The 25,150-nt window shown below is 44.5% G+C and overlaps 1 protein-coding gene across 2 annotated transcripts in view; it reads right to left on the bottom strand.

Moving 5' to 3' along the window:
• Positions 1-3,276: 3,276 nt before the first annotated feature.
• The window catches only part of SPOCK2 (SPARC (osteonectin), cwcv and kazal like domains proteoglycan 2), an 81,623-nt gene continuing 59,749 nt past the window's right edge, over positions 3,277-25,150 (bottom strand). Inside the window, exons 4-10 of one of the 2 annotated variants that reach the window (XM_063132993.1) lie at positions 24,676-24,790; positions 15,514-15,628; positions 14,990-15,109; positions 11,617-11,850; positions 11,020-11,082; positions 8,165-8,302; positions 3,277-6,742 (exon numbers count right to left, since the gene is read on the bottom strand). In XM_063132993.1, coding sequence (XP_062989063.1) covers positions 6,597-6,742; positions 8,165-8,302; positions 11,020-11,082; positions 11,617-11,850; positions 14,990-15,109; positions 15,514-15,628; positions 24,676-24,790 — 931 coding nt within the window. In that variant the 3' untranslated portion in view covers positions 3,277-6,596. The remainder of the gene's footprint in view (positions 6,743-8,164; positions 8,303-11,019; positions 11,083-11,616; positions 11,851-14,989; positions 15,110-15,513; positions 15,629-24,675; positions 24,791-25,150) is intronic. The other variant, XM_063132994.1, reaches the window with a different exon arrangement.

The raw sequence follows: 25,150 nt of genomic DNA, 5'->3' as shown, positions 1-25,150 counted from the left end.
GTTGTTTCAGCCTCGCGTAAATACTCTTGCAACTCTTCCTGAAGACTTACACACTCTCACAGGCTTGCATTTTAATGGGCCCTTAAGATAGAGCCAGGGTCCATATAACCTCTGTCGGAACCTGTTGAAAGCCACATTCCAGCTATGTGGGTAGGGCCAGAGCCTAAAGTGTCCGAGGCAAGAATGGGGAATGTGTGACCCTCCAGATATTGTTGGTCTGCAACTCCCATCATCATTGGCAAAGTCGGCCAAGGCTGATGGGAATTGCAGTTCAACAACAGCTGGAGGACCACATGTTCCCCTTCCCTGGTCTAGGAGAAAGAGAACTCGACAAGCATCCATAGGAATTCATTTCCCTCTTGAGCTTTTCTGGCATTGAAAAGAACTTCTGAGGCCGACTCTAAATTCAAATTACATCCCATTCACAAATGTTCTTCTCAGATAGGAATAAGTGGGATTTTTTTTTAATCATGGAATGCTGCAGATAATGCGAAAGAAGAGCAGGCATCTTGCAAGCAGAATTCTCACCCGAGTCCCTCTCAGCTTCATTCTGCATCTTCAAAATATAACCCCCACCCATATGCCATCAGTAGCTACAAAACCACAGCTGACAAAATAAAACCATGAAGAGAAGAATGTTTATAAATGTTTATTTCTTTTTTTAAAAATAATGTTGTATTTCATTTCTTGGAATGGTGTATGTGTGTACTTGTTTCCTTAGGTTAAGTAAGTAAGTAAATAAGTAAGTTAAGTTATGTATTAGGCAGAGACTGACAATGTGAAACAGATTTTCCCAGGGAGCCATAGGGAAGCAGTACAAGAGTGTCACAGCTGGGAGAAAGGGGAGCGGGGCCTAGGGACTGAAAAGCTCGGGGCAAGATCCCGCCAAAGCTGAGCTCTTTAAAAGGCAAGCCTAGTATGTCTACTCAGAGGTAAGTCCCATAGTTTTCAATGGAGCTTACAGGCCCCAGGTAAACATGCGTAGGGTTGCAGCCTTAAAAGTCCCATCATGACTTCTGTGGGGTAGATTTAAGGAAGCACTTAACTCTCCCAACAGGACTTCAAAGGCGATTGACTTTGGCGTGATTGTACCCATGGTGTTCTAGCGCCCATCATATGCACACATACATTCTAACACTTGGTTTTGTTTTTAAACATCTAGAATTACTGAGATACAATTGCAGCACTTAAATATACAAACTGAAATCGAAGCACTTGAGCACGATTTTTAACTCTAAAAGTTCAAAAGTTATTATTGCACATAAGACTTTTTAAATATGTTTTTAGGCTATAGGCAAGTTTGTTCCTCTCTCAATTCTGGTGTATTGAGCACATAATGTTTCTGTTGTTGTTCTTTTAAAAAAAACAAAACCCAAACAACTTATTTCAACACTTTTAAAATACTTATCTAGTGGTGTTTTTCTTTTAATATACACAGTCTTTCCATCAACACTGAGCTGAGATCCAATACAGAGGAGAGAGAAAGTATTAATAAATAGAACAGAGCAGACAGATTGGCTTTTGCTTGTCTAGAGCGGGAGATCTGGAGGGTTTTGATAAAAGTGTGTAGAAACGATCTATTTGAGATTTTGATGCAAAGGTGACAAAGAGGTATGCATGTGTTTGTCTATGGGGCAGATTTCAAAAGTGATACACCTGAGAAGTCAACACCCCAGTCCCAAACACACTTGTCTTGGAACAGTAAAGGAAATCCACATGAGGAAGCAGGCTTACACACACACGGTAGCCAATGTGGCTGTATAGCTAGATGGGCACTGGAGACACAACTCAGTGCTCATCTGAGACTCACGTAACTGGCAGGTTTCATTTTTTGAAGTGATGGGAATGCAGTTTTGGATGAAAATCTCCACCCTGGTGGACTAGCGGTTGCACATGACTGGGTTGAGGCACCATATACAAGTCATTTTCAACTGAACATGCTTCTATTTTAAGTGTACTTAGAGAACTGCAACTTTAGGTTGAAATCCTCAAACTCTAGAAGCTCTAGAATAGTTGCACAAATGTTAGTGAAAGCATCTGGGGAGGAGAGGGGGAATCCTATCAGAGTCAACAGTGGTTCATACGACTGCCAGAGCCCACCGTGGCATAAATCAACAACAGTGGGTTGTGGTGCGTACTGTGCAAACTTATTGTGACTTGCAAACCGGGGCAGGGTGGCTTGTTGCCATGGTTAACAGGCCACCCCAGAACCCTACTGCAGCCCATGGCTACAACAAGCCATCCTGCCCTGGTTCGTACATCATACTAAGATGCAGTGACCGCCTGCCACAGGTTCAATATTCCCAATGGCGGTTGGTACATACCACAACCCACCATGCCACCATTCATACAAACCAGGTCAATGACCGGGTTCACATGACACAAGATTTAAACATGCAAACTCAAATCATCCACTGCCTGGCATTAGAAGGGGCTTTTTATTATTCTTTTGAGCTTCTTCTTTTTTAAAGGAAGTCTTTATAGTAGTGTAATCTGGTGTTCCAGAAATATGATTTCTCCTTATCTGGTTGATACTAATAGTGAGATAAGGCATTTTCTCTCCTACCTCCTCTCCCTCCCTGCCAGCACAAAGATGACAAAGCAGGTGAAATTGCCTGAGCTGCCTGATATGAGTTCCAGCGATGGAAGTGCTACTTGATATGGTGATGCCAATGCTGATGATATCCTAGCTTGTTCCCCAGGGGGGAAAGAGAGCCTTTATTTCTTTTTCTTTAAAAAGAAGAAGTCATACATGGTATTGAATTCCCAGGCTGGTTAGACAGCTTTATGCTCTTATTGAAAACAACTCAGTCTTGCTGGTTGGGAGTGCTGTGGAAAGCAAAGCTGTGAAAAGGAAGGGGTTGTGAGAGTATGTGTGAAGTGTTGCTTCCTTATTTACAAGTTCAGACTAGCTTGTTGGCTTGAAGGACAAGAGCAAAGTGTTGTTGTTTTTAAAAGCCAGGCTAATTGAATATATCTTAACTGTCTGAGTAAAGACGAGGGTGGGTGATTCCTCCCCTTGGAAAGGCAGTGGTTCATTTGTAGAAAAAGAAGGTCTTCGACTCAAGCATGCCCCAAAGGTTAGCTGCCCTGACTTGGAAAAGACCTACCATGTTATCCCAGATATGTGGGAGCCCTAGCAAAGAAGGTTCAAGAGCTGTGGCTCAGTACTAAGTCTTGATTCCATGGGCAGCATCCAACTGTGTCACTGCATTAGCCCAAATGACATCATGGTGCTAACAGAAACTAAGTTCCAAACTATGAGCAACATGAGAATCCAGTTGAACATTTTGCTTGTGCAAAGCCGTTGTGCAACCACTTGCGGGAGTGTAAAGGGCGATCGCTTGCACAATGTAAAGGTTTGGCAGTGTTCAGCAAGCACTATTTTAGTTTGTAGAATAATACTGGTGGATACTGCCCCATGGCTTTAGGCAGCTGCATAATCAGAATCAACGCTACAGCTAGAGAGTATTTTTCCTCTCATGGAGCTGTGGTGATCAGGACATTTGCTCCTGCAAATTGATCTGGTCTCTGTTAGGAAAGCAGTTGGCTACCCAAGGAGGAAAAGAATATCTTTAGTTTGCACTGAAACCTGCTTGTCGTGGTTATCTCTACTGGGGAGACTAGAGATTCTTCCACTGGGACAAAAGCTCTTCTGCTCTGGTGACCACAATGGCCAGGAAATGTGTCATGGCGCAATATGAACCAACTGAAAATGCATTACAAAACAAGGGGTGCTTTTTCTAAGTTAAGGCTGGAGGCAGACAAGAGTTGAAAGCGAGTTGAAAAGTGATTTGAGAGAGGTTCTGCTTCCTCTGGTGGGTGTGTACATCTTTTGTCCTACTGCTGTCTCTTGAACAGGCAGAGCCAACCTTAAACTGGAGGTGTAAAATGTGGTGAGTGTTTCTAAAGCACTGAAAGTGGTACGGCAGAGCCATCGTTTCCCATGCACGCACGATTATTCCTTTTGTCCCATTGTTCTTTCTGGTCATATATGTTTATGAGCAGCTGAGGTCTGAGGTCTAACTTTTGACAACAAAAACCTACGAACCTTGGGAACAGAGGCAAGACTTGGATGGGCATCGACACCACAGGCCGCCATTTGTCCTGTCACACTGCCTTAGACGCTTGCGGGTGGGGATAGAGGAACACACACTATTGCCTGTCTTCAGCCAGAGTCCTCAAAGCTGAAGGGAGAATAGTAAGACCTGTTAACGCAGCTAGAACACCCCCTGATGCTGATCTTGTCCCTGTCTACCATTCTCTTCCTTCAACAATTCATTCTGCTGCTCCGGACAGTGGAGTTAGCGACATTTGCTTCTTTGATTTTAAGAAATGTATTTACAGGTAATTAAACATGCATAACTGGGAAATTCAAACCCTGGCCTCAGACACGCCCAGGCATGAGGCAAACAGGAGGAGGAAGGCTCCAAAGGCAACCACCGAGAAACGAGGGGGAAGTCTCGAAGCAGGGCTTCCAGAGGCCGAAAGCTTGAGTACATCTTAACAGGATGCAAACGGACTCTTTAACAGCAGAAACAGAAGGGAGGGCAGGAGACAGAAAACTGCAATCCCAAAGAAAATGAAATCCCCATAGGCCACAACTGAGAAGGTCATTCCCTTCCTGAAGTGACACACAGACACAAGTCTCGCTCAGTCATAATCTATTCTTCTCTCAGGAGAACTGGGGGGGGGGGGATAGTGGAATGCAGGAGGGCTGTGAACTGTGTGAGCATGTGTGATTGTGTGTGTGTGTGTGAGAGAGAGAGAGAGAGAGAGAGAAAGAGAGAGAGAGAATAGACATATAGAAAGAGTAAGCCTGGGCAAGAAAGAAGGTAGAGAGTTTCAAACACAGCAAGGCCCGTTTATTATCACAGCTGGGCTACATAAGAGTTCTCTGTTATGGTACCACTGCAAGCATGTGGCTGGGCTTACTGGGAGGATAGCTCGCCTAAAATCTCACTATTATTGTGTATATTTTAAGGAGATGCAGAAGCATATCAAGCCTACATGGCTCTACCGGCAGCTCAGGTTTGCGTAAGCTCTGGGATGCTCAATGTAAGCCAAGCTGGCTGTCCCCCATTTTCTACGTACAGAAGCACACACATCCACACACAAGCACCCACCCTTTGTTTGTGCCACCTGAGGGCATCCATGGCTGCAGCGCAACGCACGCAACCACACACTTGCGAGAATACATGCCCACAAAGCACTAAGTGTGTCTGAATGCGGGGGAAGTGGGGAAAGTATCTCTCTAAATAAAAAGAGAATTTAATTTACCGTGGTGGTTAAATCCGACCTGGGTGAAAAGCATAAAACCCCGCCGACAGGAAAAGAGCACCAGGACTATCTAGAAACGAACCAGCCAAGAGCAAACACACAGTCCAATCTGGGATCGGTCAGATGCAAAGCTACTGGGATGGCTGTTTCACTGCTGATGGGTGAAGGTTGTCCTTTCACCATCGGGATGTCATTTCTACCTAGGGCTGCTTTTTGTCTTCACTTATCCTGTGTGTCCCCGCTCATTTGTCTCCCACAATCAATAGTTTTATTTCCCTTTCCTTTAACCCCCGTTCTCAGGCATCCTTGTGTCAGAATGCCTCTGTCTCTCTATCAGGGCATCAAGGGTTGACAAGGAAGACCTTTATTCCACAGCTCTAGCAGGCACATCAGCTAAATGGAAAGCAACTAGAGATACATTTGGGACACGTTTGAAAAAGCCCCAGTCCCAGAGCCCTCTGATCAGGCAATCATGAGCCCATCGGAGGTGATCACAAGTCAACTATTCACTCAGGTGTAGGATGGCCAGCCTTCTACAGGAAATATTCCAGGAAGACAGGATCTTGCAGGTCCCTCTAGGTGAGTCCTTGATATGACAGCTATTGAGCTACATTTGGAACTATCAATCTGTGCTACCTGTCCTGCTCCGATATGGTCCTTGACCTAACGTTTAGTTGAAAGGAAGAAGGGCTGCTTCTAATCCTTGGCCTGTCAGTCAAATCCTGGTGATCACATCTCTTCTGCTGCAATGACGACTCAGGAACCCTTGGAAGATCTCCTGGCTGTTTTCAGGGCGTGACTGCAAAATGCCAGCGGCGATCTAGTGTACCACGATACATGTCTCTTAACAGTGCATTAATTACTTCAGGATATTGCTAGGTACCACAGCTAGAGATCCGAAGGGGGCAGGCAAATGTAGTTCTCGGGCCTTGCAAGTCTAGCTAGGAGCTGAAATGGGTCACTGGCAATCTAGAAATTAAATTATTATTATTATTATTTTTAAAAAGAACCCACCTGAACCTATAGTGCAGAGAACTTTCCCCTTCCCATTTGGCTTTGCTACAACTTTGATCTCTGCTAAGCTGGGAGAAAGCAGATCGTCCCCATGGCCATGTAAAGAGAATGGACTCACCCAGGCAGGCACACATGCGCACACACACACACACACACACTCGCACAACATGTTCTGCCGTAGTTAGTTACATTCAACTGTGTTTCCTGATCATCTTGTTAAGCTGTTCCTCTCCTTTGAGTTTTGACTGCTGTCCCCCAGCCCTACTGCCAGCATCCTGACCAAACTGTGCTTTGAGTTGCTTCTACCAGATGTAGCCCCCGTCATCTGCCTCTCCCGCCTCTCCCTCCTCCTCTTCGGCCTCCTCGCCGGTTTCCTCGGTCTCTTTCTCTTCCTCGTCTTCCCATCCAACGCCACTCCCAAAGTCCCCCGAGAATCCAACAATGTCATCTGCAGCAACGAGAACAAGGAAGGCGCCGGTCGGAAACGTACTGATTCACCTAACTTCCGGTTTGCTGGACAGGAGATTTTTCTATGCTGTAGCATGAATTAAAATAGTTGAGACAGTAACCTCTGCGCATAAACTCTTAGGGTTCTGCAGAAATGGAGCCGTTGCGAGGCCAGGCTGTTCTGAGATTCAAAAATGGCATTTGGCATGGGACGCCGCTTTGCCACTAAACTCCATTGCAGGAGGCAGTGTGGCCTTTCTGTAGTACTTGAGCCCACCCCCTGCCTGGCTTCTGGCTACCAATCAGCGGTTGCCATCCACCCCAGAATGTCCCCGGCTCGATTCTGAAGCGAAGTCATGCAGCGGAAGGGCCGTGGTGACCTCGCTTCAAAGGAAAAAGTCAGGGTAAGTCCCCAACTTTGTCAAGGCACAGCTTCGGTGGAAAGCCCCGTGGTGGCTGCGGGTCGTTGTAAAACTATCGCAGGGCCACCACACACCCACCATGGGGCAAAGAAGACGTACAGACAGACCCCTGGTTGCTGACGGGGGACAATGGCAATTGGACTGCTCTTGCTTCAAGCCAGGTTAGAATATACCTTTCTGCTATGATTATGCACCTGGATGGATCCAGATTTTGTCTGGCAAAGTTATTTAGAGATTTCAGGAAAAAGAGCTGATTGGTTTCCAGGATGCTGAGGGCTACTTGCCGGTATGTTTGCTTCTGCACCCCTGTAACATACCCTCACTCTCTACTTTGAAAATAAGCAGATTACAAAAGATACCACAGGTCTCCTATGCTCCCTCCTTTAAAGGAATCTCATCCTGTAAGGCTGCACTGGATGTCCCACTCACCAGAGAAGGATGGAAGAAACTACAAAGCATAGCAATATCCTCCTGATTCGCCAGGTTCTCCTATCAAGACTTATAGCAGAAACAGTGGATAGTTTCTCTGCTTTTTCCTCTGCTTCTCCTGCTGCTTCCTTCCTTTTCTGCCTCCACACAAGAGGCCTGTGAAAATCATATCCTATATAACAGCAGACTCATATTTGAGCGCCATTCAGTATGTAGCAAAAATGGCACCATCCATGCATAAGAGGAGGTACCAGCAGGCTTGGGGATTTGCAGAAGTACCGAAACACAAACAAACAAAACACTCTAAAGTGGGTGACAAGGCGAGAAACCTGAACAGCCCACTGAAGACTGAGCATGCTCCCTAGCCATACTGCTGGGAAGAAAAAATGGGGGGGGGGGGAATGGGAATGGAATGGAATATTCCGAAAGAAGGCACGACTGGATGATGGTACTTTGAACAGGAGCACCCACACTGCAACATTTTGTTGCAGGCCCCACTTGTAATGTGTATCTCCCCGCAACCCCAAACACAACACACAGAGTTGTCCCCTCTTCCTCTCCATGTTCCTTACCACAGTCTGGATTCCCATGCATCCGTGTTCCTGTCAACTCCATGCCAAGATGGTCAACGCACCAACACTCCCCACTGCTTGGGTCACACTGCATCTTCCGGTAGTACCCGTCCTCATCACAGCTGGGAATAAAGACCCCTGGGGAAACAAAAGCAATCCTTGGAACTGGGGCAATTAGATATAACAGCCGCAGCAATGGATTTTTACTCTTAGGAAAATGAGCTACACGACACTTATTGCTAGCAGACATATAGGCACGCAGTGAATCTCCCCCTGAGATTCACTACCTTAACTGAGAATTTAAAGAAAGGTACAGTTTGAATAAGAAAAGAGCTTCAATTGTAAGAGATATTTAAAACAACTACAACCATATCTTGAACTACTTTCAAAAACCAACTTCTTCGGAACACAGTTAAATGTAAAATCTCACCACACGTCAGCTAAACCATAGGAGAAAATCCCCACATAATGATTATTTTCCTGACAAAAATGGCTATGTAAATCTAGGGCTGACTAAAAATTGCCTCCCAAAATTCTCCATCCTTCTTGTTGATTTTGAAATTAAGGAGGAGGGTTTCAGTGAATATTCACTGGAAAAGGCAAAATACTCCAACTCTTTGGCAAAGGATGAGGTAGAGAACATTCTCAGAAAATTCTCTTCTGATCAATATCAACTTTCTCAATAACTGAGGAATGAAACTATTACTAGCTCATACTGGGAGATGAAGGAAACAATAGGCTAGGGGAGAAGGATTAGAAGGTCCCCATGTCATGACCGCTCCCTTTGGGTCTCCTTTTTACCTCTTTTTATAAAGGATCCCAACCATGGAGCCAGTCAGAATACTCTGTCAAATCACCTTCGACCCTCTGGAAATAACAAACACAAACTCTTGACTGTCTCCTACCACGGTGTCTGAACTCAAATAGGCTGGAGGCAGGCAATTGTTTCTTCAGAGGGTTGAAGGCCATTTGAAAACTGCCCAGAGAGCTTTGGCTATGGGGCGGTATATCAATGTAATAAATAAATAAATTTGAAAGAGTTCGCTACTGAGTGTGGTGGGTGAACCTGTCCCATTTTCTTTGCCTCTGGTAAATAAGTTTGGCAGGTTTTGGAATTGTTTCAGAAACCTACCAAGCTGGAGCTGACAAGAGAAATGTATGTGTACAACCAGAGGAAGTTCTCAAACCACTTTCAACTCTGCTAAAAACTACCATCTCTGGCCCAGACGCACGCAGCAAGTTTCTCTTAGCAAATTTGTCAAGCTGCGTTGCATAGTTGGAATTAGCTTGCTGTGGGGTAAAATGCAGAGGTGGAACATAATAAAACGAGCATTTGTCAAAAGGACAGTGAGAAATGTCCAGGAAAACTGAAATGCCTCAAAATACAATTACAGTATGACAAGGCTCAAACACAAACCTGACATTAATATTCCAGCAATTGAGAAGGATTGTGGATTTATGCATACTATGTGGTATCAGAGGCAGCATTCCATCTTAGCTCAAAAAAGGAAACTGCTGGGCACGCTGTGATGTCCTGCCCACCTGCGCCGTCTCAATTTCACCTGAGACGCCCACAAGCTACCTGACAGGACTATCCACGCCACCAGCACCCAGGACCTACTTCAATCCCTCCTATGCTAATGACGTGTGTGAGAGTTTTGGCCTACTACTGCTGCTCCTGTCTCGCCTTTATTCTTCAGGCCCCACAGCTCCACAGCCCAGCAACCTAGCCCTCAGTTTCCCATTCCGCTACCACCATTAATTGTTCTCTTCTCCGTCACTTCTCGACAGACGACACCAGTTATTTAAATGAAATTAGAATTTATTAACATAAGTAAGTGCATGAACAAGCTTATTGGTTTCCTCAGTTCAAATGCGTATGGTTACAAGGTTCCTAAGCATAATAGTTTCTGTCAATTCTTTCTCACAAGGTTCGACTATATAATACTATTATTCTCAATGTCAATAACCCACACCAAACCTTCCTATACAGTATCTGCCTCTCACAGAATCATACACTTCAATTCTCTTCACAGAATCCTAACCCACACGCTCACTGTCTCATACACTTCTCCCACAGAATCCTACACTTCTATCTCTTATCATACCCCTTACTTAACTGTCTTGCTGTCAGCTCAGACTCTCTATATAAAGAGCTACATTTCTCTAGCTCCTCCCACTCTCACACAGCCAATCCAAGCACTCCCCCTCCACCATCCAATCAGCACTCAGGCATTCAACCCCCCCTCCCTTTCGAACCCAACCTGTGCATAGAAATTGTAAGTACATTGAGGCCTACTTACTTCCTGGGACTTTATGCATAATATAAACCATTAACTTTGCATATATTTACATATGAACATCACACACGTCATTCAGTTTGCTTCAGAAAAACCGATGAACAAATAGCCGCTCAATCTAGGTGGAGTGCAGAAATACATTTTAAGACTATTTGAAGGAAGGCCTTCTCCGTGGTGGCCACCATTTCCTTGCTATTCTTTATTTATGGAAAAGGCCCTCCTTCAAATAGCTTTAAAATGTATCTCTCCTAAATGTGGCATGATTAGGAGGGCCACCGACAATAATCTCAGTGTTAAACAGTAGGGACTCGGAAGCCTCTGCAGTTTTACTGAAAATCACCCAGAGATGTACTAGTAGATCCCAATGTACCTTCTGCCCACCCCTGATGTAACTGAAGCACTTGGAACACTTAAAACACACTCCTATGCACACATATTATGATTCATTGATTAACTCAAGGTTTCTAGTACTAAAAATGTTAGGGGAAAACAAATAACCCCTTCCCCCTCCTCCAGAAGCTCCCAAATATTTATCTTCACATTTCCACAACTCACCAGGCTTCTTTTTTGCTGCTTCCTGGATCTGAATCCTCTCCAGTTCCACAAGACAGGGAGGCTCTGTAACACCCAAAGCAAAGAGTCCATCCATTCCATTCCAGCACTGCCAAACCAGTTCAGAATTATAATATCTCAGCCGTGAACTCACTCACAAGGATGTTCCTCTCCCCCAGCCCTTCCCCAGTCGGTGATAAGAGGACAATGGCAGTGGCCTATCTTGCAGGGTTGTTATAAGGATTGCAAAGACAACTTATGCGAAGGGCTTTAAGTAGCTAGGGGAAAGCACTGCATAAACACGAGGTATTGTGTTATTATTACAGTTTTGAGTTCCTGTTTAAACCAACGTAAACATAGCACTAACACACAATAAACACATCAGCCAAGAAACCCTTAGCTTAGTTCCCTGAAATCTGGCAGCAATAGTGCCATAAAGGAAAGAGTGGGAGAAGCATTTGGTTAACTTGTCAGTGTGTGTGTGTGTGTGTGCGCGCGTGTGAGTTTCTACTATAATGCTTAGCAGTCACTATGGAACGACAGCATCCCACTGACTGAAAGGAGCTAACACAACAGACGGTGCCGCCTGCAGGAGGAAACCTTGTATTGACGCACTCTCTCTCCAGAAACAGAAGCACCACTCCGCAGTGGAGACACGCCCATCCTTATAGGTGTCGCAGGAGTTGAAGAAAGGCCGGATGCAGATCTCATACTTGTCCAGGTTGATAGCTGCCAGCTCTGTCTGATCCAGGAAAAGGTCGCTGTTGGTGTCCAGCTTGGAAAACATCCAGCCAATGGAGTCTTTGCAACTGGCCACCAGGCTCTTGTCCAGCACTTCAGACAGACGGTGCAAAAAAAAAAGAAGAAGAAGGGAGAGGCAGAGAGAAGAGTGAGACAAAGCCACCGGGCCTTTGTATTTCCTCAATGCCCATAAAAGGTATCATGAGCACTGCCTGTATTCTGCAGTTCCACGATTGCAGACTTTGGTTGCAGAACCCCGGCATCCTGAGAATCTTAGCTTTCATCATTCCCGCTAATAGTGGACATAGGTAGTTGAGTGTTGGCAGGTTTGGAGTCACAACAGGGCCACTGAGAAACAGGAGTAAAGCCCAACTTGTGAAGAAGTACAAAACACATTTTTAAAAACAAAAAGGAGGCAAACCCACCCCAAAAAACATAACAAAAAACCAGCCAGCCCAATGAAGAGCGAGAATGCTCAGGAGCATGGACTGTTGAGTGTCAGTTGGAAACACTAAACTGGGGAGCAAGGAGATGGGGTGTATCCTTCGGCTGACACTCTGAACAGAAGGGCTCCTATTAGGACAGCCTTCCTCAATCTGATGCCCTCTAGATGTGTTAGACTACAACTCTCATAATCCCCAGGCACTGTTGTCTGGCTATCATGGGAGTTGTAGTTCAACACATCTAGAAGGCACCAGGTTGGGGAAGACTGTATTAGGAGGTGAAAATACGCTGCAACCTTTTATGGCAGGTCCCACTTGTTACTCTAAAGGAGCAAGCTAGCTCCTTGTGCACAGGGCTATGAAGACCTATAGGTCTGGCTGAAAATATACAGGAGCTACAGAGTGAAAACTGAGCAGAAGGCTGGGCTCCTTCAGTACTGCATGAAGTGCCTCGCCCCTCTGTGTTATGCCTAAAAGAAGTCCAACACTGGCATTTATTGAAAACATATCTGTTTACTTTGGTTCCCCCTCCCAGCCAATTGAATATCTTTGTACCAGACTCATGATATGATTGTGTCTGCAGTTTTTGTGTGTTTTTATTCTTTTGTAGCTGCTTTGGGTTTCATTTCAGATGAGAAGCGGCATATAAACTTTAACGTGCATAATTTACACAGGCCACAGGATTCAGCCTGGATGCAGAATTCTAGTGCTCACCCACCACGACCCTTAGCTCGCTCCTCAAAGTGGCCCTGCCAATAAGGGAGATGGGCCCTTGCTAGCCCCCCGCAATAACGGCTTCCTTCTAGCCCATGCACAATGGGTGACGTTCCCGGCAGCCTGGCTCCAGATGGACTTTCTAGCAGCTGGAAGAAAGCCATCTTGGCTCCCTGGTCTGCTTATGAAAGCCAAGGGCCGAAAGCACACAGCCGAGGGTGGCAGAAGACAAGAAGCATCTGCTTGAGATGCAGCGAGTGCCACTGATTTCATCCAACGCAATCCCTGCGGGAGAAGCATTCGGCTTGGTGGTTTCTCTTCCCTGACATTTAAACTAACGATCTTCCTCCCGACTGATCGCTCTTCACACTCCCTGTACGCTTTGGGACCAATCTGCTGACTCTGCTCAGGGACTGATTTTCAATAAGCGCACAAAAATGTTTGCCTTGTTGTGGCTCACACTGCGGCCAGCAAAGCGGGGAGGCCACAACTTCCATCCAGCCTGTGAGCGAATATGCTGGTTTTAATGCAAAAACAGTGTCTCGCTCACAACGAACCAGTCACCTCGCTGTGATGAAGGCTTTTCTTTGGTCACAAGAACTACCAGCTGCAAGCCAGCTGGCAAATCAAGGCTCCAGCTCTCCTTTTGAGGGCTAGATTTCTCAGAATGGCTTTGAAGACAAAGGCACAGGTATTCAGCCAACACACAACATGTGTAAGATCGGCATTAGTGCACAGAATTCCCCTGGATTAAAGTGATTGTGGCTCAAGGACTAGTTGAATGGTGTATAAACAAACGCAGCCAAAGAAAAAGACTGGTTTAGTAGCAAAATGCCACTGCTTCTAAAGTGGTGTTCAAGAAGAAGCTAGTAAGCCAAAGCCAAACAGTTTAGATTCGCCAAGGGAAAATAAAGCACTGAAGCCACAGAAAGAATGAAGACTGACAGAATAGGTACAACTTACCAGGTACATCTGCTGTGCAAGCTCCATTAAAATGAATGAGCCTGTGCCCTTGTAGAGGCCCATTCAATTCAACAAGCGGAGTTGCCGGAATAACTGACTGTAGTCCTCCCACCCCACCCTACCCAGTCCTCTTCCCCGTATCTTGTGGCACATGTAGCTTTAACACATTTATCCTAAAATATTGTCAAATGTTTAACAAAGGGGTGGGCAATCAGTGCCCCCCTGCAGGGGTTTGGGCCTACAATTCCCACCAGCTCTAGCAGCACAGCCAATGGTGGGAGATCATGGGAGTTGTAGGCTAAAACATTTGGAGGGCCACAAGTCGCCCAACCCTTAATACCATTGTTGCTGTGCTGGGCATTTATGTAAGGGAATTCACACCTGTACCAAACAGCCCTAATTCCTCCTAGTACAACTTGGAGGAAACTAAACATTCAGTAGCCATCGCTTAGGACAGAAATATCACATGACTTTGCCTCATCAGACTGGAGGCTGTGAATCACATGTCTGAGCACTATTTTGTATCAAAAAGCCCCTGTATGTAGAAAACTAGCAAGTCAGGGAGAAATCACAGTTTAGAACCTTTATCCACAAAATGTAAATTTTCCAAGGGCAAGGAAAGTTGTTTGGTGTTTTTTGTTTTAAATGGGAATCTATTCAATTGTGCGATTCTCCAACCCCAGCCTGAAAAAGTAGAGTCCAAGGAGGGTCGCACCACGTGATATTTCTGAATATATAGTTTCTCAGAAGAAGACAGCTGTTGGATATGGATATTGGCAGGACAAAGGATGATCTCAGGAATTACACAGCCCCATTCTAGTCTTTCCACAACTGTGTGAAAGATGTGGCCTGAGGTTTGGATCCAGACTTACATAGAAGGCTCGAGGGTTTTATTCCATTCCAATCTTTCCACAACAGTGTGAGGGCTGAGGCTTAAGGGTTGGATCCAGACATATTCAGAGTAAACCCTTCGAAATCAGCGGGACTTAAGCTAGTCATAACAAACAAAAATCCTGTTGATTTTAATGGGTCTGCACTTAAGTATGTCCAGGCCTGTATCCATCACTGAATGGGTGCATATACATAGAGGTCAATGGCACGAGCTTGCATACCAGTCACTGGGTTGGCCCCTGTGTTTCCAGAGCTGTTCTGCTTGGCATTCTCATGCAGGAGCTGGAACCAGTCACGCAGCCGATCTCCCAAGTCTGCCAGGTCTTGTCCAGTACACGTCTCTGTAAACCAAATGTTAGGCTATGAATAGAGGACCCCAAACTGGGATATGGCAGAGTCATGAGCGAGCAGAAACATATTGAGTTGTTTTTGAGCTTACATATGTGTACTTCTGACACATAATCATAAAAAGTCAACAAAAGTTCATTCTACCCATTATGCACGAGTCTCTACAGCAGCTTTCCCGGCCCTCCAGATGTGTTGGGCATACAACTCCCAGCATCCCCAGCTAGCATGTTGGCTGGGGAATCCTGGGAATTGTAGTTCAACACATCTGGAAGTCATCAGGCTGGTGAAGTCTGAGTTAATATCATACAAACCCGAGAGGGAGAGGGAGAGGCAGAGAGAGAGAGGAAGACGGAGAGGATACAGTCACACAAGTATTTGCTAGAACACTTTCTCTGACCTTGTTTGATGTCTGTGGCGGAGGTCGGATTATGCTCGCTTGCACACGGACACTGGCCCTCACACTTGACTGTCAGCTGTTTGCTGGTCAGGCAGGCTTGCTGCTCCAGTTTGCACTGCAAAACAGGAAAAGAGAAGTCAGAGAAGAAAGCAAGAAATCCACCCTAATCATCTGCCTGTCAAGTTAGAAAAATCCACAGTGCTGGGACCCTGCTGGCACTCTGGAAAGGTCTGGCAAAACCTGCCATGAACCGCCTTGGCCACATCTTACCTGCTCCTCCACTGCTACCTGACACTCCCCTCCCCCCACCTGTCAGTCCCTGACTAGTCTTATCCAACATAGATCATAAACCTTTAAGACAGGGTCATGTTTAAGTTCTAGGACAAAACAAAGATCCACCTACTATCTAATGCAATGGCTGGATATCCAGAAACAAGTATATAATAGATTTTTTATAATCCAATGAGTTATGAACAATAACCCCTGAATCACTCCATTAAACAGTTAAAGCAAAACAACAACAACAACACCTTAATCATAGGGATCAAAAGGAGCATTTATATTATGATGTTGACCTTCAATATGAATATAACTTTTCCCCCTTCTTTATTGAATTTTTCAAAGTAACAAATTTACCTCTGAGTTTATTTCTTTATAGTTTTTCTGATCACCCAGGAACTCTATTTAGTACAAGCAAGATTATTTGATAGTTATCCTTCATCATCCAAATACATCATGCCATAGAGTTCTGCGTGTCTTAAGAGGTTGTCGTGTGTTCTTCTCAGTATTAGCAAATTCAATAAATAGAATATTTGCAAAAAGTGTCAGTTTCAACTTGGCCTCTTTTTACTTGAAGATGTTTGGTGAGTTTTTCCATTAATGCAAGTTCCCAAATTTTCTGTTTCCGCATGGTACAAGAAAGTTCATTTTCTGTTTTCCAGTTAGCAGCTATGACTTGCTCTCCAGAAAAAAGTCAGGAGCTATTTATGAGCTTCTTTAAACGAGCTATTATTTATAACATGCTCATTACTGACTACTCATGGAAGTCCATGGGTCACTTTGACAACATCTCCTGCTCCTTTTCTCAGTTTTAGCGTCACAAAATGAATCTCAGAAAACCTGACTCTTCTGAGATATGTCAGGTTTGTCAAGATTTCCAGCAGTGTGCAGGGGAGGTTGCACTATAAAATGTCCACAAGAGGACGGTGTCCCATTGAAATGTACAGGCCACATGGTCGCTGCTCTCTTCTCCGTGTAACTACAGCTCATTTCAAACACGGAAGAGAACCAGGAAGGAAGCCACAGTAAGGAAACGTGATCTCCACCCCATCTGAAAGTCCTCTATGTCTTTTTTGTGTATTAAGAGTCCATACAGAGAGATAGTAGCCCCAGTTTTGCAGATATTGTTATGTCGTGTTGTCTGATCTCACTGGCGAAGGCAAAGCCCTGGACCCAAACTAGAAAATCCATCACATATGCAGGTAGATGCCTCTGGTGGTTTTGCACACTTCCAACAACTAGGATTGATATTGTGATTAAAATAGCTCTGTTTTACTGGTATAATGTATAAATTTCCCTATGTCCTCAATACAAGACACACAGGATCTTAGGAAGTATTCCATGGTAGTATAATACTCTCTTTCTGGAATCATAAAGTTGGAAGAAACATCAAAGGCCATCTAGTCCACCCCCTGCCACCTACAACATCCCTGATGTGGCCATCTAGTCCCTCTGCTCAAAAACCTCTAATGAAGAAATGGCCACCACCTTCCTAAGCAGTCTATTCCACTGTTGATCAGCTCATACTGTTTAGTCGAAATCCCCTTTCATGTAATTTGAACCTTGTGGTTTGGGTCCTACAGCTCTAGCTATACAAAACAAATTTGCTCCATCATCTATGTCAGGGATGGAAAGAGGGCATATCTCTAAATGTTTTAGACTTCAATTCCCAGAAGCCCAAGCCAACATGGCCAATGGTCAGGAATGTTTGGAGTTGAAGTCTGAAACATCTACCTTCTGCCCACCACTGATCTTTGTGACACCCCGACAAATATTTTATAATGACTATCCTATTGCCTCTTAATCATCTCTTCTTCAGTCTAAACATATCCAACTCCTTCAACCTTTCCTCATAGAGGATTTGGTCAACCCCAATGAAGAGACATCTCTCAGCTGATTTTAAAAGGAGGCATTCACCACCTCCACAGGCAGCAATCTTCAAAAAATGCTGACCAGAAGCAACACTAAAGCCATAGCTAGACAGGGTGATATCCCGGGGATCGTCCCGGGATCGTCCCTGTGCATCCACATGATGCACAGGGGATCCCGGAAGCAGGGAGGGATGATTCCTCTCTTTCCCTGGGGTATCACCCTACCGTTTTCTCGGGTTTTTTGCGGTCTTGGGATGATCCTGAGACTGCGGAAAGTGTCGCCCACCGTCGCAATTTGTCCTGGCTCCTCACGAGTGACCGCAAGGAGCCGGGCATGGGGCACAGAGCTCCTCAGGAGCTCTGTGCCCATTGGGGGGGGGGGGAAGTGGGGAAAGTAATTATTTTTTTAAAAACACACTAACCTTCTGTGCATGAGTGCTCCTTCCCCTTTAACAAAAAAAAAGGCAACTGTGATGTTGCGCGCCACGTATAAATCAGGGCGACAATCTCACGATCATAAAATCACGAGATTGTTGCCCTCCACCACGCCCCCTTGTCTAGCTGAGGCCTAAGAGTGGGACACGCAAACTCTTTGGTGGGATGCAATAAAGCTCCTGTTTCTTTAGGCTGTCTCCACTCAGTCAGAAATAAGAGCAGCACAAGAAAGCTGCAGACAGAAGAATCCTCCCATGGAGGTGGCAGATTGTTTGTGGCTTGACTCAACCAGTCTGCTCCTATAGCCGATCCCATAGGAACAAAGAAAACATCACCACCATCACAAAATTTGGCTTCCTGAGAATCTCACCTTCAATTCGGATTATTTTTAAAGCATGCTTCTAACTCTTATGGCAGTAGAGATATGCTCACAAACATGTGAACAATATATGTAGAAATTGTAGTAGCTGGAGCAGAGGGGGCGAGGAAGGAGAGGGAGCTGAATAAGACTTCCAGTGGCTGTGGCCCGGGTTCCAGGGCTGTGCATACCTCCATGCCCTTCCCCTGTAATGACGTGCAAAACCACAAGAAATTTTGCACAATTCTGCAATTGTGATTATTTCACACAATCAGAGACATGCAAATTTGTTTGTTTTGCAGAATTTGTACAGGTCGTAGAATTCAGCTTGGCACAAAATGGTTGCATAGGTACAGGCTTTCAATGCCCCAGCCTGCCTATAACTCACTCCAAAACACACACACACATATGCAAGGCTCTGTGATTCCTAAGACCCCTGTGGGTAGCTCCTCTAGTGCATTTGTCCCAGTGCTTTCTGCCTTCTTCCCATGCTGGTGCCTGTCCTTTGGCTTGGCGAATGGATCAAATGGGTACATCTAAAGGTCTGCCTTACAGCAACAAGGGTCTCTTTTCAGTTGGCCCTTCTGAATTCCAAGGGCAGATTGTAAGAGAAGGCTTTTGCGGCCGGCCGGCCGATCAGCCTTCTGATCCTGTTACTGTTTTGTTATTTAACTCTTCAGGCAACAGAGGAACCAAAAGCAAATAACAATGAATCTTCTTAGTGCTAATCTCCCTGAATGAAATTTCCTACTGTGTCCTGGTTTTGAACTAATCAGGCTAAGGCTTCTCAACATTCTTAGATGCATAATAGGCTACAAACCGGCTGCCTCTTTCCTGCAAGAAACAAAAATGTTTCCCCAGCCATTGGCCGGCCTGCTGTGATTTCATGAACATTTTAATAACTGGGAAATGAAACATCCGTACATTTGGATGCAAGTGAAAGGAAGGACTGGGGCGTAATATCACACAGAGGGGACCTATGGAAAGGGAGGACTTTGTTGGCAGGAGGGTGAAAAGTAGGGTAACCACTTATGCACTGCCCCAAACAGGAAATGCATCAAAAACGAGGACAAAACATGGCACAGACATGCATAAAATTTGCATGTGCTTATTGAAGAAATAGACACAAATTTAGAAATGGTTACTATAATTTAACAAGAAATATACCCAGCCAGGCGCCCTGTGTGCTGCTGATAGGCATTGTCAAGGCCCAGAAAATCCTTCAATGGTTCTTTACCTTTAAACTGGACTTGGACTGGACAGCCCTTCAAATAGGTGATGCCTTCAAATAAAAAATCATCCTCTGGAAAGCAGGACACATGGCCACCCTTCTGAATGCAGTAGATTCAAACAATCCAAAACAGACCTGAGCAACTGCCATAAGAAGAGCCATGCTGGATCAGACCAAGGGGCCATTAAGCAAGACATGAGTGCAATGCCACTCTCCCGCTCATGTACTCCAGCAACTGGTATACATAGGAGTACGGCCTCTGATACTGGAAATCGCATACAGTAAGGTGACCATATGAAAAGGAGGACAGGGCTCCTGTATCTTTAACAGTTGCATAGAAAAGGGAGTTTCAGCAGGTGTCATTTGTATATATGGAGAACCTGCTGAAATTCCCTCTTCATCACAACAGTGAAAGCTGCAGGAGCTATACTAGAGTGACCAGATTTAAAAGAGGGCAGGGCACCTGCAGCTTTAACTGTTGTGATGAAGAGGAAATTTTCCCAGGTTCCCCATATATACAAATGACACCTGCTGAAATTCCCTTTTCAATACAACTGAAAGGCACAGGAGCCCTGTCCTCCTTTTCATATGGTCACCCTAGCATATACCCATTGACAGCCTTTTCCTCCATGAATTTGTCTCAGTCCCTTTTAAAGCCATCCAAATTGGTGGCCGTCACTGTATCTTGGGGTATGAAGTCCATAACTTGACTATGCACTGGGTGGAAAGGAGAAGTACTTGCTTTTATCTGCTCTGAATCTCCCACTAATCAGCTTTATGGGATGACCCTGGGTTCTAGCATGAGAAAAGAAGGAATATGAGCTCCATCACACCAGTGATTTATCGCACACTCGCCATGCCTGGTATGCGGTTTTGCAGCCCACGTCCTGCACTCATTTTGCCTCTTCCCCTCCATGTTTCATTTCCTTTTAGAGCAGGGAATGTCTGGATTATTTTTCCTCCCGGTAAAATAAATGTTCTCCTCCCTCCCATGAATTGCTGTAAAAGTAAGATCTCAGAAGTAAGCATAGGGTTGCAGAGCACTTCTTTCCAGTTTGCTGTTTTAGACTTTTAAAAAAAAGCTTCTGAGTGACCACACTATTAAAAGTCAGCTCTATATGTGTTTACTCAGGAGTAAGTCTCTCTTTGTTCAATGGGGTTTACTCAAGGGTAAGCATGCATTGGATTTTAGTATGACTTGGATGTAAATGCAGTTGAAATTAATGGGATTTACTCTTGAGTAAGGGAACCAGCAGATCTGTAGTTTATGAACTTGGTGATGCATAGCTTCGCATGATCAAAGGAAAGGAAAAGTGATCCTTCGCATTGGTGGACTATGACAAAAAGGGTTTAAGAGAGGGAAATTAAAAAAATTCCTTAAAAAAATCAAGGGATGAACCAATCTAATTCGAACTTGGCATGCTGAAAGCCCTCCTTAAGAGCTATCACTGTGCCAAATTTATCTTTAAAAATTATGCAGATTTCCATTTTAAAAATTCCTTAAAATCAAAACTTGGGGTGGCTAAAGCCCTCCCTAAGAGCTATCCCCATGCCAAGTTTGAGCTCTTTATCTTTAAAAATTAAACAGACGTAAGCATTTTGGCTTCCTTGTAGCAAAGGAGGGGACCTAACTGCCTTTACAAAAGAAATTAGTTAAAATGGTTGTTCATCTGCTCACCCTTTGAAATGAGCAAAACAAACCTTCGCTCCTCCTCCCTTGAACACCTTTCCCAAGCCAAGGGGCAGCAACAGTCTCAGCCCATGCACTCCCTCCTGCTTCCTACCCTCCGTTCTTTGGAGTTTGTTTAATATGATCTTAGGGGAATTTTACCGTAACAGTTTCAGGCTGCTCTACTATTGTATTTTGCAGAAATAAAGAAATATTTTTTAAAAATAAAAAAATCTTGTGAGGGGAAAGGAGAACGTAGGAGGCGAGGCGGGAGATTTTGCCGGCATAGTAGAGCTCCAGGTTAAAAGATACATGAGCTGAAAGAGTACAACAACGCACTGACGTGAAAGTGCCCAGCGCTCGACTCGCTAAGGAAATGAAGGGGGAAACTGCGGATGAAAACTGGATAAAAAAAGTAGGTGTGATGGAGCCCTATGTCTCCCTATCCACTTTCCCCACACCATGAATAATTTTGTCTTCCTTCATTCACCTTTTCTGTAATCCAAATTCTAAGACAGTTGTTTATGTGGGTGAATGCTCCATCACACTGCCAGATTAACGCTGAGCATGTGAGGTGGCATGCAGGAAAGCATCATGATCCTTGTTGCTGGCTGAAAACTGACCTGGCCACCACATGCGGCATCCCAATGGCCGCTTTGCCCCATGGCTGGACGTAATCAGCTCAGAATCCCCTTGCAGGCCCCAGGCTAAACCAGAGCTGTACGAAATTGGCCCTCATTTGCAGCAGGGAGGAAATACACCACAATTTGCTTGAGGTATGTTTCTGAATCAGTTTACCCCTGGCTGAGAGGGGGAGGTAATTCTTCACAAGACTAGCTATCTATTTTGAGAGAGTTAAATGCAGCTGCATGTGCTAACGGCAAGAGCTTAGCTGGAACAAGCTCCCCTATTCCAATAGCCAGAAGGCAGAAAAAAGTAGGTCAGCACAGCACATCAGGGGCTACCCAAATGAGCTTTAACTCAGTGAGTCACACTACCCTGTGAAGCTCCGCTGTACTGTATATAATGTAAGGCACACAACACCCATGTCTAATATTAAAACTATACCACTGCGCCATTACCCAGAGACTCGCATTGTCCAGAAGGACAGTCAGATGACCTCAAATCCATGACCATATTTATATCATTGCTGTCCATCCTTTTAAAAAGGCATTTGCTTTACATTGCTTCATGTCCAACAACTGGCCAAACCTATTCACAATGTCCCAATTGTTAGTATGTTGTCCCCAGAAAGTGATGAGGGTCAGCCATCTTGATATCAACATCTGAACACACGTTCCCCATTTTCTAATAAAAACTAGAGACAGAGAACAGTTTCAATTCCCTCCCACTCTGCCCCAGGAAATTTAAAGGTGCTGTAAATGACACTTCACTGCTATTGGTGCCTTTACCCATCCCACTTTCACCCCTGTTAAACAGGTCTGGTGGGTTTCTAAAACAAAACAAACCCCTGCAAGATCTGTTCAATCAGAGGTGACAACAGGAAAAAGAAATATGAGTGTACACCATGGGAAGTGAAGCCCCTATCAAATAATTTTAAAACACTCTTAAAAACTATTGTCTATCCTCAGTTTTAACTTTTTTGATTATCTCCATACCTTTTTTTTGTTTAACTGTAGAAACATTTCTGAGGGATTCACAGAGCTGCAGGTTTTAATAATGATAATATTAGCTGTTCTCGAAAGATAAAAACACACACCAACCAGCTCATAATTACCTCTTCTTAATCTTTAAAATCACCCAATTACACTACCCTTGGGACCTCCACTAATTGGTTATATATAATTTTTATATAATTCTGTGGGTTGGTTACATATTAGCAGAAGTACCAGAGGTGTTATCTTTATGTGATTATCCTTAATATCACTCAGAAACACCACCTCTGGTGCTTCGCTAATGAATAACCAACCATTTATTTAGCAATGTTGAAGTGCAAAGTGCTCCACAGTTTTAGCGATTCCTCCTTAGAATTTCACATGAAATAGGCAACTATTGTTCCGGTTTTCCAGATAGAAGTCCAGAATGAGAGATAATTATCTCCCCTAGAACCATCTAGTGGATACCCTAGATAAGAAACGTTATTACGGAAATACAGGTTTCTATTGGTGAGATAAAAAGATGGACTGGGGCCGGATCTACACTACTGCTTTAAAGCGCTTTATAACCGTTATAAAGCGCTTTAACTGCTTTAAAGCGCTTTAAAACTGTTATAAAGCGCTTTAAAGCAGTAGTGTAGATCTGGCCAAAGTTTCTAAGCCTGAGAGGAGAGCTGCTTTGGACATTAAAAAGATGCATCAAGAGTCCACACTTTTGGATCTCATCCAGAGGGAGAAGACAAACATTTCCACCATGGTGAGATGAACGTTCTCCTGAAGCACAGACAGAATAATGTGCATTTCCCCAATTCAGGCCAAAAACATGGAAAGAGGAAGCTTTCTTTCTCACCCAAAAGGCCCTAATGAGTATTATAATTAAACTTTGCACATGGCCAAGAGCTGTGCAAGATGCAAGTAATGATTATTTAATTATTGTATTTCTATGCTGCATTTCTGCCAGGGAGGAAATGTTTATCCTCATAACCCTCTTGGGTAGATTAGGTTGAGAATGTCTGGCTCAAGGTATGAGCATATTGTCATGCTGGCTGGGGACAATATGAGTTGTAGTCCAGCACATCTGGAGGGCTGTGCTGAGAAGGCTGGGTTAGAGTGAAGCTTGGAGAAGGCTGGGTTAGAGTGTCAGAGAAAAGTGCTTGGTTAGAGTGGTAAATCTGAGGTAAAATCTCAGTCAGCTACGAAGCCCACTGGGTAGCTTTGGGCCAGTTTCTGTTTTATTTTTCAGCCTAGCGTACTTCCAGGGTTGCAGTGAGGATAAAATGGGTGGGTGGATAACTGGAGGGAGTGATAAAAATGTCATAAGTAAATAGATAAATAAACATTCACGCACACACATGAAAGTAGAGATATAAAAACTGGACACACATTCCCTATCTCATACTTGGTTTTACATACTCTTATTCTGGGACAAAGTTCTGACTAGACCAATGAAGTTCTGACTAACTGGCAACCTTATCAGGTGCCTAGTACAGGAGTAAGTTCAGACCCCTTGTGTGTCAGCCTACACATGAGTGAGCCCATCCATCACCACTTGGCTCTCTTGGAAAGTGTCCAGCCCTGGCTAATGTAGGCCAAAGCCATGCAGGCCCAAAGCCTGAAAGTGTGGCAGTCTTTTCTCCTGAAAAACCACCACACACACACCACCACCTCATTTCCAGTGTTAGGCATTGTTATTTTCTCCTCACCACAGAGCTGTAAGTGTGTCCATCAGAGCCACAGACAGATGCCAGCTGGGTCATGTGACAAGGCTTGCACAAGCTCTCCTTGTTTCCATGGAGTTTCACGGCAGGCTGCTTGATTCTGTGTGTGCAGCAGAGAAAGAGAGATAAGAGAGAAACAGGAGCACGTATTAAAGCTGGGCTAACCTCACAGTGTACACACACTCCCTCACACAAAATGTCCTCTTCCCATTGGCATTTATGGAATGTGAAATATCCCCAACTTGCAGACTGTGGAACGCTCCTCAAAGGACTAAGGGGAGACTTATAAACGATCTGCTCTTAATAATACTGTGAAGGGAATGCCACCATTGTGCCTAACATAACATAACAAAGCAGAAATCAACAGGTGGAACTTTGCATAGTGTAGAGAAGTGGTGAGGTGAAAATCTTCACCTATCGCTTTCTCCCTGCTATGTCGCTGTTAAAGGCACAGCGTTTT

This window comes from Elgaria multicarinata, chromosome 8 (genome assembly GCF_023053635.1).
Source record: "Elgaria multicarinata webbii isolate HBS135686 ecotype San Diego chromosome 8, rElgMul1.1.pri, whole genome shotgun sequence".
Lineage (NCBI taxonomy): Eukaryota > Metazoa > Chordata > Lepidosauria > Squamata > Anguidae > Elgaria > Elgaria multicarinata.
Note: the sequence above shows the minus strand (reverse complement) of the source record. Positions and strands in the feature narration are given on the sequence as shown.